The 17,919-nt window shown below is 40.4% G+C and overlaps 1 protein-coding gene across 1 annotated transcript in view; it reads right to left on the reverse strand.

Annotated features, from left to right (window-relative positions):
- FMN1 (formin 1) overlaps positions 1 to 17,919 on the reverse strand; it is a 235,391-nt gene that overhangs the window by 126,551 nt on the left and 90,921 nt on the right. Inside the window, exons 4-5 of the mRNA XM_075843377.1 lie at positions 15,689 to 15,806; positions 4,642 to 4,703 (exon numbers count right to left, since the gene is read on the reverse strand). Coding sequence (XP_075699492.1) covers positions 4,642 to 4,703; positions 15,689 to 15,806 — 180 coding nt within the window. The remainder of the gene's footprint in view (positions 1 to 4,641; positions 4,704 to 15,688; positions 15,807 to 17,919) is intronic.

A 17,919-nucleotide genomic window follows, 5' to 3' on the forward strand; every position in this document is an offset into this window, starting at 1 on the left:
TGGGTTCAATGGTGAGGGAAACAGAAGCGGAGGTTTCCGTTTGCCTTTCCGTTGAGGGGTTAATCCGACAGAAACCTCAGACGGAACCCCCCAATGGAAAGCAACGGTGATGTGAACACAGCTTTAATGAATAATATAGCAATTCCATAATATGTAGCGGTTAATAGTAACATTTTGTTAACTGGCCTCAAAATAAAACCTCTGAAGCTTCCTATGGCTTCTCTGCCAACCTGTAAGTAGGCTGTGTAATGTTTTACGAGAGTATATAGTCTGAAATACATTAGAAGACTACAAGGAATTGCTGTTCACAAATATTTTAAGTAAAGTGAATTGAAACCAGATACTTTGAGTCAGCTGATTATTTACTGGGCTTTTAATTATTTGGACAATTCTGTCATATAGGATTAGGCAGATAAAGATTCTCTAAGGCTAAGCCCATAACCACATAAGATTTTCGCCAAACAGTAAAGGGATAAAAAAAAATTTTGTTTTTGTTTTATAAAACAAAACGTATACTCTTAAAAGGAAAAAAAAACAAAACATATGCAACCGTATTCTTATGCAATGGCATGTGTCTTTCATTGGCTTCCATTGATATAAAAACAGCTGGACTCGTCACAGGAGGCAGGTAACCAACACAACCAATCTTTTGGGATGTATTCTATTGAAATTTATATATATAAACATATACACACACACACACACACACACACACATACTACCGTTCAAAAGTTTAGGGTCACTTAGAAATTTCCTTATTTTTGCAAGAAAAGCACAGTTTTTTTTTTTCAATGAAGATAACATTAAATTAATCAGAAATACACTCTATACATTGTTAATGTGCTAAATGACTATTCTAGCTGCAAACGTCTGGTTTTTAATGCAATATCTACATAGGTGTATAGAGGCCCATTTCCAGCAACCATCCCTCCAGTGTTCTAATGGTACATTGTGTTTGCTAACAGTGTTAGAAGGCTAATGGATGATTAGAAAACACTTGAAAACCCTTGTGCAATTATGTTAGCACCGCTGTAAACAGTTTTGCTGTTTAGAGGAGCTATAAAACTGACCTTCCTTTGAGCTAGTTGAGAATCTGGAGCATTACATTTGTGGGTTCGATTAAACTCTCAAAATGGCTAGAAAAAGAGAGCTTTCATGTGAAACTCGACAGTCTATTTAGTTCTTAGAAATGAAGGCTATTCTATGCGAGAAATTGCCAAGAAACTGAAGATTTCCTTCGCCCCATTTTGCAACGCCATGCCATACCCTGTGGACAGAGCTTGATTGGAGCCAATTTCATCCTACAACAGGACAATGACCCAAAGCACACCTCCAAATTATGCAAGAACTATTTAGGGAAGAAGCAGGCAGCTGGTATTCTATCTGTAATGGAGTGGCCAGCGCAGTCACCAGATCTGAACCCCATAGAGCTGTTGTGGGAGCAGCTTGACCGTATGGTACGCAAGAAGTGCCCATCAAGCCAATCCAACTTGTGGGAGGGGCTTCTGGAAGCATGGGGTGAAATTTCTCCCGATTACCTCAGCAAATTAACAGCTAGAATGCCAAAGGTCTGCAATGCTGTAATTGCTGCAAATGGAGCATTCTTCGACGAAAGCAAAGTTTGGAGAACACAAAATTATCTGGGTGACCCCAAACTTTTGAACGGTAGTGTATGTGTATATATATATATATATATATATATATATATATATACACACATATACATACACACACACATATATATATATATATATATATATATATATCATCCCTGCTCCAACGGGTGAGATCTAGATCAGTATTGATCTCACCCGTTTAACTCCTCAGATGCGCGCTCAATAGCGAGCGCCGTATCGGAGTTGTTTTGGAGAGAGGGAGGGAGCTCCCTCTCTCATCGCACCGGCACCCGGGTGTTGTGTCTTCTATGGCAGCTGGGGGCCTAATAAAGGCCCCCAGGTCTGCCTGTAGTGTATGCCTGCTAGGTCATGCCAGAGGCATGGCCTAGCTGATGCCTGTCCGTTTTAAACGGACAGGCAGTAATACACTGCAATACAAAAATATTCCATTGTATTATAAAAGCGATCAGATGATCGCATAGTAAAGTCCCCTAGTGGGACTAGTAAAAAAAAGTTTAATAAAGTTAATTTAAAAAAAAAGCGAAAAAAATGAAAAACCCACTTTTTCCCCTTACAATATGCTTTAATATTAAAAAACAATAAAGTAAAATAGTTACACGTATTTGGTATCGCCGCGTCCGTAACGTCCCCAACTATAAAGAGGTTACATTATTTAACCCGCACAGTGAACGCCGTAAAAAATAAAATAAAAAACAAATGCAAAAATTTCTGTTTTCTGTGAATCCTGCCGTAAAAACAACGTAAGAACAAATAATTTTGAAAAAAAAGTGTTTTTACTGTGTAAAAGCAGTAAAACATAAAAAAATCAATACAAATTTGTTATCATTGCAATCATAACAACCCGCTGAATAAAGTTAGTGTTATTTATACCACACGGTAAACGGCGTAGATTTAGGACGCAAAAAAAAAAAAAAAAAAAAAAAAAAGAGTACCAAAATTTTAGTTTTTTTTCTATTCCCCCCCTAAAAAAAAAGTTAATAAAAGTAGATCAATAAATTATATGTACCCTAAAAAGGTGCTATTAAAAAATACAACTTGTCCCACAAAAAACAAGTCCTCATACAGCTATGTTAACGCAAAAAGAAAAAAGTTATAGCTCGTGGAATGCGATGATGGAAAAATGGAAAAAATAGCTTGGTCATTAAGGGGTTAAAGCACAAAATATACCAGTTAAAAAGTGGGAAATCCCTTAAAGAACTGTTTTTGAACTCTAGGGATAAGATAAAAAAAAAAAAAAAAAAAAAAAAAAAAAAAAAAAAAATCGATGTAGAATTGATTAGTGAAACAATGGTGAACTGGGGACATCTAGTGTGTAAATGGGAGAAGGATGTAGGGAAAACAGAGGAAGAACAATGGATAAATTTATGGCAGGTAGTTCCTTTGCCATCTAAAGTCCCCTCCCGAAAGGACTCTCAACTTTTTATAATACATAGAGCTCATACACCAACTAGACTAAAAAAAAAGGGATGAAGAGAGACAGATTGCTGTCCAAGGTTTAAGGGCTTGCAGGGAGATTTGATCCACATAGTTACATATTACATAGTTAGTACGGCTGAAAAAAGACATATGTCCATCAAGTTCAACCAAGGGACAGGAAAAGGGAAGGAAAAATTTCTACACATAGGAGCTAATATTTTTTTGTTCTAGGAAATTATCTAACCCTTTTTTAAAGCCGTCTACTATCCCTGCTGTGACCAGCTCCTGCGGTGACTATTCCATAGATTCACAGTTCTCACAGTAAAGAAGGCTTGTCGTCTCTGCAGGTTGAACCTTTTTTTCTCCAGAGGGAGTGCCCCCTTGTTTTTTGAGGGGGTTTTACAAGGAACAGGATTTCACCATATTTTTTGTATGTGCCATTAATATATTTATATAAGTTAATCATGTCCCCCCTTAGTAGTCTTTTTTTTTTAAGGCTAAATAGGTTTAATTCTTTTAATCTTTCCTCATAACTTAGATTCTCCATGCCCCTAATTAGCTTCGTTGCACTTCTTTGTATTTTTTCCAACTCCAGGGCATCCTTTCTATGAACTGGAGCCCAGAACTGAACTGCATATTCTAGATGTGGAATTGCCCAGAAGTTAAGAAGATACTGAAATAGGGTTATAGAAACATTGAATAGAATTTATAATATTGAGATAGACTCCTGTCCGATTACATGTATACTTGGATGCAGTCTAGGGAGAACTCTAGGTAATTCCCCAAAAAAGATCACTAGGGTGTAGCTTATATATTGCCAGAAAAAGGATACTGAGACATTGGATCTCCAAAGAGCCGACAGGATGGAAAGAATGTAAAGTAGCGGTTCTAAGGTATATTCATTTTGAGGGTGTTGCATATAAAAATATGAAGGCAACGAGAAAGTTCTCTCAGCGATGGAGAAGTTGGTGTAATGAGGTATCTCCAGATGTTAAAGAACTGTTTAGTTGAAGTTGGGAAGAAAAGGAAGGTTTTCTGGTTTGTTTTTTTTACTTTATTTGCTCAGTTTCTATCCTTTAGGGGGTTCGGGGTAAAGGGGGAAATTTGTATTGTGATTTTTATCTGTAAAGGAATTTTATAGATTGAAATTGTTGAAGAAATTTTTGTTTTGGAAAATCTGTTAATAGAAATAAAGAAAAAGGAAAAAAAACCCCCCCAAAAACTAGCAAATGATGTGGAGTGAGCGTGCTTTATCTTTAGGCTATTGCAAAAAAAAATTCAAAGCAATTCTCACAATTATGACTAGGATGCTTATCTGGAGAGTAACATTGCCCTCGAGTGGGCAGAATCAGTACTGCAACCTTCTTATAGGGCATCATGTATATAAAACAATCTCTGTCACTGCACTGTAAAGAAATGATATGATGTTTTGATACACAAGGCATACAGCATCTGCACTACTAGTGACAGTGGTTAGAGTACAGATTTTTTTTTCTGATATCAAGTAAACACAAGAAAAGAAAAATGTGAAAAGATGCAAAAATCAGAGCGTGTCTAGCAGGCTGCCCAAACAGGGTGACTCCGTTACCTTTAGACTTTCCAACTCCTCCTTGTGCTTCCTCTTCTGATGCAAGATAGCAGCTTGGTATTCTGTAAAGAAAAAAAAGTAAGAATTCAGAAATTTATATCCCGTTTATCTTATAAACTTAGATGTGATCGAGAACAGGTGGATCCTGTGGGTCAGAGACACGCAGGACCCGCTGACACTGAACCAGTCAGTGCCGCTGACCTGACAATACAGGTTTCACGCTAGATACAGCTGCTCTGTATACAGAATACAAAGCAGATGTATCTCAAAAAGTAAAAATAATTTTTAATAAAATGTAACTACAAGAGTTGCACCAATCACACTAATTCATTATGTAAAAAAAATAAACAAAAAGAAAAAAACAAACGTTTTCAAAAAGGTGTACATAGCCTATTTTTACATTCTACCTGGAAACGCGCTTAAAGCAACGGTCTAGCCCTTGGAAAAAAAAAATATATCAGCTAGCCTCCATTGCCCGGAGACGCCAATCACTAGTGCTTCCCACCCTTACATTCAGGCTGGAAGATGTGTCACTAGATGTGCCAGTTCACTCCATTAATTTAGACTGTGCTGATATTTATCACAAACAAGACCCTTTCAGCTACTAGCGCAATATTATTGAATATTGGGCTGAATATATCTCACTTAAGGTCATGCCCCACTGTGCGGTATTGACCTGGCACGCTGTTTGGCGTCGTTCTCAAATTGCTAGTTAATGGCTGTGCAGCATTGTGGGTAAAACCGCTGGTTCCCTGCTAAATTGTGCAGTCATGAGGGTCTATCCAAAAATGGCCGCACGATTTTGCAAGACAGCGTTCTGGACACTCCCGGACCTTTGTGAAGTTTTATTTGTCCATAAGATTGCAGACAATTCTTCCCATCTTATTGCCAGATACAAATTGACAAAAGGTCCATGCGTAACCGAAATGTTATTTTGAGAGGTCTGGCCTCCATTGTATGCGAATGAATCAATTGGACGGAATAGATCTGCATGCTTCTACTTCTTACGGGTTCAACAAAATAAAACGTAACCGATTGCAGCACACGGTACAGTTTGCCGCGGATTACTTGTCTAGTGCCACGTTTAAAGTAACTCGGGGGGGGGGGGGGGGGGGGATACATTAAAACTAGCGTTTCAAACACCAGTTTTAAACTAATTTATATCGGTGGGAAAAGTACTCACCTCTTAACAAATCTGGCGAATCTTTAGCCTTCCTGAACACAATAATTAGGACGGATGTCCACAGATTTTTGGCCATAGAGGTTCTCAGCACTGAACATACAGGCAACAAAATAGTGATCATGGGGGCTGGGATTTTTTCTCACAAATCCCAATGAAGAACAGTACAGTCAGCCTCTCCCTATACTGATATGGCTGCTTACAGAGAACAATAGATTGCATATAACTTCAGAGCATAGAGGGAAAACATAGGCGGCTTGTGTCTATTTTAATTCTTCGCTTTAAACGATTAAGAAAATTGTTTGCAGTCAATGCAGCGCAAATCCTGGGTGGAAAACAATGCAGAGGAAACCTTAAATCTGGAGATTAAAGGTGGTGAAAAGTCTTCTCGTGAGCTCAGAGATCAAAAGTAATATTAACAAGTGGGATATTACAGGATCATCAGGTTTTACTTGTGCATTCACGGTCTCCAGGTTTATGGTCTTTACTCAAAATTTGCATTCTAAAGGCCCTTTCACACTGGCCAATTATCGGGCAAACGAGTGTTCACAGAAAGCTGGTTTTCATCAATTGCTTTGTGTAAACAGGGCAGCGATCTATTGATAAATCGGCTGATTGTGTCAATGTCCAAAATATCGTTGTCAGCAGCACATAGTACATAGTTTGTACGGTTGAAAAAAGACACATGTCCATCAAGTTCAACCAAGGGATGGGAAAGGGAAGTAAAAAATTTCTACACATAGGAGTTAATATTTTTTGTTCTAGGAAATTATCTAAGCCTTTTTTAAAGCCATCTACTGTCCCTGCTGTGACCAGCTCCTGCGGTGACTATTCCATAGATTCACCGTTCTCACAGTAAAGAAGGCTTGTTGCCTCTGCAGGTTGAACCTTTCTTTTTCCAGACGGAGGGAGTGCCCCCTTGTTTTTAGAGGGGGTTTTACATGGAACAGGATTTCACCATATTTCTTGTATGGGCCACTCATATATTTATATAAGTTAATCATGTCCCCCCTTAGTCGTCTTTTTTCAAGGCTAAATAGGTTTAATTCTTTTAATCTTTCCTCATAACTTAGATTCTCCATTCCCCTTATTAGCTTCGTTGCTCTTCTTTGTATTTTTTCTAACTCCAGGGCATCCTTTCTATGAACTGGAGCCCAGAACTGAACTGCATATTCTAGATGAGGTCTCACTAATGCTTTGTAAAGTGGTAATATTGTATTCCTGTCCTGCGAGTCCATGCCTCTTTTAAGACACGACAATATCTTGCTGGCCTTTGAAGCAGCTGATTGACATTGCATGCTGTTATTTAGTTTATGATTTACAATTACAACCAGATCCTTCTCAACAAGTGAATCCCCCAGTGTAGCTCCCCCTAGGACATATGATGCATGCGGATTGTTTGTACCCAGATGCATAACTTTACATTTATCTACATTAAACTTCATTTGCCAAGTGGACGCCCAAACACTCACTCTGTAAATTAGTATAAAGATTGTTATTTCTGGGTTTGAGATAAACTACATTCTGGGTAATGCAGACATAGGTATTGTTGAGCTCAGAAGTATATCATCTTTTTATTATGATTTACACCATCTGTATTCAAAAAAAATAATTATTTGTATATTTTACACACACACACACACACACACACACACACACACACACACACACACACACACGCACACACACCTTTATTATCCTTTAAGGCCTTATTCACACGACAGGGTTCCGACCGAGTCCGAGTGTTGGCCAATCAAATCAGCCGTTTTTCCCGGCCGGTTTGCATTAGTTTTGCATCCGTTCCGGGTCGGGCAAATCTGGACAGTGACATCAGGGGCAATTCCTGAAGGGGAATCCACATGTGGCCGGTGATTCCACTTCAGGAAAAGCCCCTGTAGTCTGTGTCCATTTATGGACACTGAACGTTACTGGCTTCACCTGGTGTGGAATCCCCGGTCACAGAGTGTTCAGGAGTTTCCCCTGATGTCACTGTCCAGATATAGACAGAGACCTCAAGTGCTCTGTCCAGGAGCGGAATCCCCGAACACACAGGGATTCCGCTCCTTCAAGGAGCTAAAGTGGGGCTAGCACATAGCAGAGCAGGGAGATAGCTCCCTGCTCTGCTATAGTGGCGTCGCTACAGCAGTAGCAGCAGCCGCAGCAGCTACTAGCGGCGCCATGGGAGGTGTCGCCGGACCAGGGCGCTTTTAAAACAAGCAAGGGAAGGAAGCCAGCGCAGTGCTCCCTTCCACCTGCTGTACACCCCAGCCCTGCCACACAGTACCCCTGTATACAGCACCCCCACATTGTGGAAACTTACCTCCAGCGTACAGCCATTCGTTCGAATGGCATAAACTCGTCCTCCTCACATGCACTCTGCGCTGTGAGGAGAGCGCGAGCGACGGTAGACACGGCCGTCACTCGTGACAAATTCCGGTGATGGCCATGTATTACCCAGCCCCATAGACTTCAAAAATAGGGCATGTCCCATTTTTTGACAGCCGGTTTTCCTGGCTTGTCAAAAAATCGGTCGTGTGAATAGCCCCATTAGGGGTCTATTGTTCCCACTGCAGACGGGAAACCCTGTCGTGTGAATAAGGGCTAAGTCTGTGGTCACGTCAGCATTGCTTTTTCATTCATGGGTTCCATTGCAGCTTCCTGTAGGAGGAACCCATGAACTGAAAGCAGTCAACTGCATAACTGCTTAGGCGAAAAAAGAAACTTTACGGAAAAAAAATGGAAACCAAAGTGAACGCAAGCATTACCATTGAAATCAATGGTAATGCAAACGGAAACTTTAGTTTTGGTTTGGCTTTCCGTTCATGGGATCTTTTTCGCCGGAAAGCGGCAACGGAACCCATGAATGGAAAAGCAACGCTGATGTTAACAGGCCCTAATTCAGAAAAAACTTTGTTATTCTGACACTTGTTTCCAATGCACAATTACATCATAATGTTGGATTTCACAAACCCAGAGCCAGTAGACTAAGCAAAGAAAATTGTTGGGTTGTCGCAATCCTTCCACATTCCTCCACACCGCTTTTCCCAATACCCAGTCTGCTAATAGTGAAAAAAAACTAATTCCAGCTCTCGACGCTGAACTTTGTACATAAACAAAAATTCTGTAGCCAGGGTTGTTCCATGTGGACACTTTAGTTTATGACAAATTGTGAAGTTACTAGATAAATGAGAAGATTATACCTTCCACTTACAAGCAATCACCGAGATAAAATGGGAGTAGTACAACACTGAGCCATTTAGGTGGACACCCTTCTCTATTTGAAGCAACTCCTTCTGCAAACATGATCATGCACATGGTGACTATCATATCCGAAGACTCCACCCTGTAGTTCTGTCATGTGCTATAACTGGAGAGTTCAAATTAACCCCTTGAGGACCCGCCTATTTTGGGCTTTCAGGACCAAGTGATTTTTGTTTTTATCGATGTAGTCCAAGAACATTTTTATTATTTTTCCGTCAACAAAACTTTATGAGGACTTGTTTTTTCTGGGACGGTTTGTAGTTTTCCTTGACACCATTAAAGTACATATCATTTATTACTTTTCTTAATCTTTTTTTTGGGGGGGGGGGGGATGAAAAAAAACCAAAAAACAGCAATTCCGCAATGTTTTTTTGTGTTATTTTTTTAACACCATGCACCAATGCGGTTCAAATATTAGGATACCTTTTTAATACGTGTTGTTACAATTGTGGCGGTACCATATACCAGTTTTTTATAGATTTTTTAAAAAGTTAAAACATTTTTAATAAAGTTTTTTTTAATTTATTGCGGCGAGGGAGTTTATTTTTATGTATATTTTGTCCCACAAGGAGACCACAAGATCCAATCCATTGATCGCTTACATAATGCTTTGAAATACCTACTATTCCAAAGCATTATTGCCTGTTAGTGCAAAACGGACTAGAAAACTATTAGGCCATACCTTTGGCAGACCTAACATCCTTTATCAAGCCACCAGCTGCCATTAAATGTTATTGGCACCCCGGGATCCCACCGTGGACTGCCGATAGGGAAGAGGCTCCTTCGGTCAGTCTATGTCAAACTTCTTAGATGCCGCATTTGCTACTGACCGCGGCATCTAAGAGGTTAACCAAGCCAATAGTTTAGGCCCCCCCACTCATTCTCCGCTGTTGTGTCCGTACTTACAGTGAGGAGTGAGCGGACGGAGAGAGGTCAGTGTATCAGCAAACTGTAATGTCCCACCGGAGTAGTCGCAGAGGTTTCCAGTATTACTGAACAGCATATACTATGCCTAGTTGTGCAAATATATAGCAGCGGGTGATCACCACAAAAACATGGACAGATTTGCTATTCAAAAATCTGGAAAAGCTGAAAGATAACCCCCCAGCGGGAGTTGTAGTAATGACCATAATTGTTGTTGCCCATATATCCCACAAAAGGTTGTGACTAAAGCTATGTTCACATGTTTGGCGTATGCGCCAGGAAACGCTCTAGCTGCAAATACAAACAGGTTCATAGACCTCTATAGGATGCCAAAATAATGTGCTTTTGCCATCCGCTGGGCACTTTTATTTTTCACTGTGTATTAAAGCGCAGCATATGGTGTATAGTTGCAAGCATTGGAAGCCAAAATGCAAAGAAATTACTAGATATAATATTATATGTTAACCAACCTAACAGGAGAGGATCGATATTGTAACGCTAAGACGTTAGGCCGTGCAAATGAGCGCCGATCAACGAGACAGCTTGTCGATCTCTGCTCGTCTGCTCCTTTCGCAAGGAGCCAGTATGGGGACGAGCGCTCATTACTACGATCACTCATTCCCATGAATTTTTAATCATGAGATAAAACACCCAACCAGCACTTGTTCTATACCTCAGGGAACAGGTGCTGATCGGGTGTTCTCTGTGTTATCAGCCATCCCTTCTCATTCTGGTGGCGCCAGGTGCATCCTGCATTTTTCTTTTGCTTGGTGTACTATCACTAGCTGGAAGCAGGGCAGACAGGCTAAGCTGCATCACATAGGATACACTGAGAATCTGCAGTGTGAGGACACAAGTTCTATGTCACTGACCTCTCACTTGCTGCACTTCGATAGGAATCAGAGCTGAGCAAGTGCAGTGTGAGGAGACTCTGCCCCATCACAAATGTAGGCTGCATTAGCCGAACCATATCAGAGCTGAAGAAGGAACCAAGATGGCAGACAACCCATAAATGGTATATTAACTAAAACAGCTTTAAATAAGGCATACAGAGGAGCCTCTACATTATTCTTTAATAACATCCTACACTGCAATAAATAGGGGGGGGGGGGGGGGGGAATTGCTGGAGTGCTTCCTTACAAGAGATGGCAGGTCCTATGTAAATCAAGCTTGATCATTGTATAATGAATAGTTATGCAACTTTTTAATATACTTGTTTCAAATTCAAAGCCATTTGCAAGATCTCTGATTGATGTTAGTGAATGGAAACATTCTTGACTACAGTCTTAAGAAAACAAAACAAAAAAAAAAACACCCCCCCCCCCTCAAAAAAACAACAAACAACCTGCCCTTAGGCTGTGTTCACATTCATTTTCCATTGATGGGTTCCATCAGACCTTTGCATCGAAGGAACCCATCAACGGAAAGGAAAACGGAAACCATAGCTATCGTTTGCATTACCATTGATTTCAATGGTAATGCTTCCGTTGCTAATGGTTTCCATTCTGTAAGGTTTCAGTTTTTTTGAATGAATCAATAATGCAGTCAACTTCGCTATTGTTTCCGCCAAAAAAATCATCGGACGCCGGTGGTGTCAGTCGTGTAACGGAACTGGCGCTTGTAGTATTTTTGTTGTTCTGCTCCTCTGACTGAGCAAAACAATGGAAACCCCACTGCAGGTGTGAACAGGCCCTTTATTTTCATAAGACTGGACAAGTATTTTCCATATCTCACTTTCCTGGACCCGTGTGAGTGCGACATGCGGGAGTGGGGTAAGGGTGTATTCACACAGTACCGTTTTACCGCATGGCCGAAAACCGTACCAAAAAATGCATTCACTGTTACATCAATTTACTGCAATTTTACGAAGCGCAGTAAAAACGCATGCGTTTTTTTCAGTGCAGCAAAGAAACGTGGCAAAACCGCACCGTGTGACTTGCTATAACTATGTGACACTGTGGAGGGTCCGGTGTCTAGTTAAGTAAGGAAATGTGCGCCTTTCACCTGGAATCTGAATATACATTTAAACCAAAGATGGCAGAGAGGCAGTGAATATTTATAGATATTTTGTGCCCTACACAACACGCTTGTGCTGCATGGTGTCATAGCGGATTGCACAATGATCTACATATTTGGGATGACTAACAAATCAACACGTATTTGGAATGATGACTGCAAACAAGCCAGACTGTTCACTTCCTAATTATGCAGCAATGACAATGAAAACACCACACACCTCCATGTATAGTTAAAGAGGTTCTCCGGGACTATAATATTCTTGGATAGACCATCAATATCAGATCAGTGAGGGTCTGACTCCTGGCACCCCCACCGATCAGCTGACTCCAGTGCCACATCCCCTTTATTGTTTACCAGGCGTACCGCTTCTCAGTCCTAAATTATTAAAATGGGACTTAAATACACTGGCACAGCCACAATCAAATGTACGGCGCTATGCCTGGTAAATAATGAATGGGGTGCAGCTCTCGCTACAACGGCAAGGCCCCTTAAGTCAGCAAACGCGATGATAGGCCGTCTAAATTATAGTCTGGAAAACCCCTTTCAGTATGGGTCATCCCATTTTTCTAGCACACCATGGGTCAATGGGCCGAGTAAACGAGCGTCGATCAACAAGACAGCTCTTTGATTGGCGCTCGTTGGCTCCTTTCACGTGGAGCTATGTTTGGGGACGAGCGATCGTTATCATCATGTCGGCAGCACATCTCCCTGTTCACATTCAGAATAAATCAGCTAATAAACAAGCGTTTGCTCGCTCATCGGCGGCTGATCGTTGCCCTGTTTACACAGGTCAATGATCGAGAACGAGCATTCGAATGAATGCTCGTTTCCCAGGTAATTGGCCCGTGTAAATGGCCCTTAACTCTTAAAATACAGAGAACAACCCACTACTGGTTCAGAAACACAGGAGACTTCTAAACATCACCAATCACAGTAGCACAGATAGCTGACAATTATCTCATGTAGGTCAATATTATTTGATCAAACATTGAATACAGGGAAGACCGTGCGTCACATCCGTAGAGTAGTCAAGGAAATATTAGTTCTTGGAGATCGTGATTACTATACAAAAATAGGAGATTCTGCTACAAATTTTATATTTCTACTGGAATAAATCTAGCAAAGTAAGAACTAGAATACATTACTACAAGACGAAATACACTTCTCTAAGTTCTACTTGTCTTTTTGTTTCCAGTTTCTCTGCCTATAAGTGCACAGTTTCACCAGTTGCAGGTACCTCACAATTATGGATATAATTAAAGGAGCACACCAGGAAAAACAGATACACTGTAATACCGCCTGCAGGGCCAATCCACGACGCAAAGAACACCGCAGATACCCCTTCAGGCCTTTAGACTGTGTTATACCTAGTACATCAACCTATATATAAAATGAGTATTATTGAGATGTGTATGAGAGCCTCTGAAGTGTCCCCTGATGGTTTCAACATGACCAGTACTTTGGATCAGCCAGAAGATAAGCTGATGCTATCTTGTCTCCCTCTCCCTATTGAATATTGCGCGCTCGCTGAGGACGCACTAGACTGGACCGGGGGGGGGGGGTTATTTGATGTTATACATCTTGATTTTTTTAAAGCACTTGATACTGTGCCGCATAAAAGTTTCGTACATAAAATGAGATTTCTAGGACTGGGGGAAAATTGTGTTAGTGAGTAACTGCCTCAGTGATAGAAAACAGCGGGTGGTTATTAATGGTACATACTCAGATTGGGTCACTGTTACTAGTGGGGTACCACAGGTGTCAGTATTTTGCACTGTGTTTATTAATGACCTTTGAGAGGGGTTGAACAGTAAAATTTAAATTTTAGTAGATATTTACTTTACACAAGTTAGTATCAACACAAAGACAGACAGTATTTTGTTGCAAATGGATCTAGAGAAGTTGGGCAGAGAAGTGGCAAATTAGGTTTAACAATGTAAGATTATGCTCCAGAAAAGGAAAATATACATATCACAATTAAATACTAAATGGGAAAACACTTGAAAACGGACAAAAAGGACATAGGAATTTTTGCTGCAGCAACCAGTGTCAGGCAGCTGCTGCCTGAGCATGGGGTGCATTAAAAATGGCAGAAATGCACGACAAGAACTTCGTTCTACCACTTTATAAATCTCTAGCAAGACCGCACATGGAATATTGTGTACAGTTTTTGTCACCAGTGCACACGAAAGAGATAGTAGAGCTTGAGCAGTATTAAAGAGAATCTGTCACCAGATTCTCAAATCCCTATCTCCTATTGCATGTGATCGGCGCTGCAATGTAGATAACAGTAACATTTTTGGCCAAGTTATGAGCTATATATATATATATATATATATATATATATATATGCAAATGAGCTTTGAAATGGACAATTATGCGTTTTTTTTCGTTATGTCCAACTGAGCGTGTATGGTGTTTTTAACTGGGCGTGTTTACGTGTATGACGCTGACCAATCAGTGACCAGTCAGCGTCATACACTCCTCTACATTCATTTACACAGCAGCCACATACACAGAGATTAACGTTAATCAAGTGTCCTGATAATGAATACACATGAAATCCAGCCTGGACGTTATGTGTACTCAGAATCCTGACACTTCTGACTCTTTTCTTTGAGATTTCCAGCAAGGGAAACGAAATCTCGTTTACCTCCGTAATCTCGCGAGATTACGCGTGGCTTGCTGGAATCTCACAGAAAATGATTCAGAAGTGTCAGGATTCTGAATACACATGACGTCCAGGCTGGATTTCATGTGTATTCATTATCAGGACACTTGATTAACGTTAATCTCTGTGTATGCGGCTGCACATCGCTGCTGTGTAAATGAATGGAGAGGAGTGTATGATGCTGATTGGTCAGCGTCATACACGTAAACACGCCCAGTTAAAAACAACATACACGCTCAGTTGGACAGAACGAAAAAAAACGCCCAATTGTCCATTTCAAAGCTCATTTGCATATATATAAAATAGCTCATAACTTGGCCAAAAATGAACGTTTTTAAAAAACAAAAACGTTACTGTTATCTACATTGCAGCGCCGATCACATGCAATAGGAGATAGGGATTTGAGAATCTGGTGACAGAGCCTCTTTAAGGGCAGGCAACTTAAGTAATAGAAGAAATGGGTGGCCTACAGTAACCAGAAACATTAACAAAATTAGTAACATTAACAATATAATAAACATTAGTTGGTTTAGAACATAGGCAGAAAAGGTCGATACAGAGATCTCTCTCATGATCTTTTATACCCATTACTGTAACAAGGGGGTATCCTCTAAGTATAGAGGAAAGAAGATTTCTACACAAACATAAAAAGAGGATTCTTTACTGTAAGAGGAGTGAAATTATCAAACGCTCTGCTAGAGGAAGCGTGTATAGTGAATTCACTGAAAGAGTTCAAAAGAGGCCAGGATGCCTTTGTAATAATATGACAAGTTATGTTTATTAGATTACTGTAGATGGGTGATTGATCCAGGGATTTATTCTTATTGCCAAATTGGAGTCGGGAAGGAATTTTTCTTAGGAAGAGGAAAATTGGATTCTACTATATAGGGATTTTTCTTTCTTTTGGGTCAACATTGCAGAAAAAAATAGGCTGAACTGGATGGACAAATATCTTGTTTCAACAAACTATTATACTATAGGTTCTGGCCTACCTGCTTCAGTATATTTTAGACCCACTTTCTCGTCCTCATCCTTTGGTTTTGGTGGTGGCCACACAGCCTGCAATCTCCCGGGGGTTCGATCCTCTGGGTCTGATGGACTATTGTCTGGCTGCAACAAAAAGTAAAAAAATTATCAGACAAAGAGCAAATAAATTATTCCTCGAAAGTAACGATAATTCTTATATAACCAATATTATTTACAAGAAATTCATTAAGTTATCAAAGTCCCTTGTAAACATCAAATTGTGCTTTTACTGCAACACTAACAGTCAAGACTCTGTTATATGCTGTATATGTTGTACGTAATGCAAGTTCACTTCAGCCCATATACAATGCACATTTCTATTGCACGCAGACTGACCTCACGTAAGTGGGAAATTAGGGAATTCTTTATAGTATTGCTCATTTTTTTGGTCTACTATGGTTGTGCTTGTTGTAGTCAGCAGTGCAGTTTTCTAAATTCAATTACAAGCATTCAGTGAAATACAATTATGTTCCTAGTAAAAGTGATTGACCATTGCAAAGTCTTTACATTCAAGGTACACACACACAGTATTGCCCAGTATGAAGGAACACAAAGTCCCCATAGGTTCATATAACGCACCTGTGGGCCCTCTGTGTGCCGCTATGAGGTGCCTCCATGAGGTGCCATATTCTTCCCTAGACACAATACTTCCAGGGGAGAATACCTCCATATTAATGACATAAGGTCCCATATGAATTCATGACACAAAAAGTATTCATATGCCTCTATATAAAATGGACCCATAGCAGTCTACGGGCACCGTATATTAAGGATCCAACCAACATAAGTCCATAATATGTTGTCTGTATGAGCCTTAGTAGACAACCTCTTTGAAGCATTAAGCCCTACAATACAAAACGAAAATAAAACCAACATACACTTTTCCCGTCCATAGTCTGGTCATTGTCACTGGGTTTTGGTTTTTCAAAGATAGACTTTAACGATTCTTTTTCAGTCTTTTGCTTGCGTTTCACAGTCTCCAGATCAAGGGAATCAAGTGGTGGGATCTTCTTAGTAGAACCTGTGAAAAAAGACTTAAATGCTTCCAGTGCAGACTCTGGCTTTTCCTCTGCAACATGAGTATCTTCGCCTTTGTCATCAGTTTGACCCGGAAGTAAATCCTCCTCCTTCTCTTCTTGCTTCGGTAAGTCAAAGTTGAGAAGCTGGGACAGTTGCTCCATGAATTTCGAGCTTGATTTAGGCTCCACTGGTGACCTTACTTCCTTTTTCCGGATCGAAGCCCCACTTGGAAGCTTGGACTTTTGAACAGGTTGGGAAAGTTTTAGCAAAGCCAAGTCACTATCACCTTGTTTCACCATTACAGTTTCTTGGTCATCGGTAGATGCCCCCTTCTTGTGCACTTGAAACTCACTGAAAATGGCAGGCTGCTGGAATGGCTTTTTAACCTGGGTATCAGGAGTACGTGTTTGAGAACTTGGACTACTTTCCCCTATATTTTCATCAGTAATACACTTCTGATCCATAGTGGTCGTTTCATTTTCTGGCTTGTTCAAGTCAAGCTCAGGATGGCCCCCTCCCTCTATGATAACAGTATCATCAGTCTTCTGCAATTCTGGATTCTGCTTGGGGCCATTGTTCAAGGATACTTGAGAATCAGATAAAAGCTGGGACACAGAAGTCTTTCTTTTTTTTTGGCATACATCTTGCTTGGAGCCTTCGCCGTCAGAATCTGAATCACTTGAGATGTGAACTAGAGTACCATGTACCAGCATACCATCTTGTTCATAGCCTGTTTCACCTGGTGCAGTGTCTGATGAGGAATGCATCTCAGACTTCACATCCTCACAAATGTCTAAAGCTTTCAGACGCTTCGCGTACACTCCCTCCTTTTCATCCTTTTGCTCTTGTAAAACCAGGGCTTCTGTTCCTCCCAGGTTATCTATTTGTGGATACAGTTCTTTGTTTTCCTCCTCTGAGTCGTCACTTATACCTTGTCCTCTGGAGACTTGTGAATCCTTTACATGGTGTAAATCCCCTTCCCTTGTAATTTCTAAATCCTCATGTAATTGCTCCTCCTGGCTAATTTGTTCATCTTTAATTTGTTCTTTTAACTCCTCAGACTCCCTTGTTCTATCCATCACTGTGTCTGTTTGCTTTATGAGGTCACCATTTGCACCTTTAACCACATCCAGTTGGTTAGTCTGCTTTTCCGCGTTATTTCCTAATGAGCGAAATG

The sequence above is a fragment of the Rhinoderma darwinii genome, chromosome 12 (assembly GCF_050947455.1).
Source record: "Rhinoderma darwinii isolate aRhiDar2 chromosome 12, aRhiDar2.hap1, whole genome shotgun sequence".
NCBI classification, from domain to species: Eukaryota; Metazoa; Chordata; class Amphibia; order Anura; family Rhinodermatidae; genus Rhinoderma; species Rhinoderma darwinii.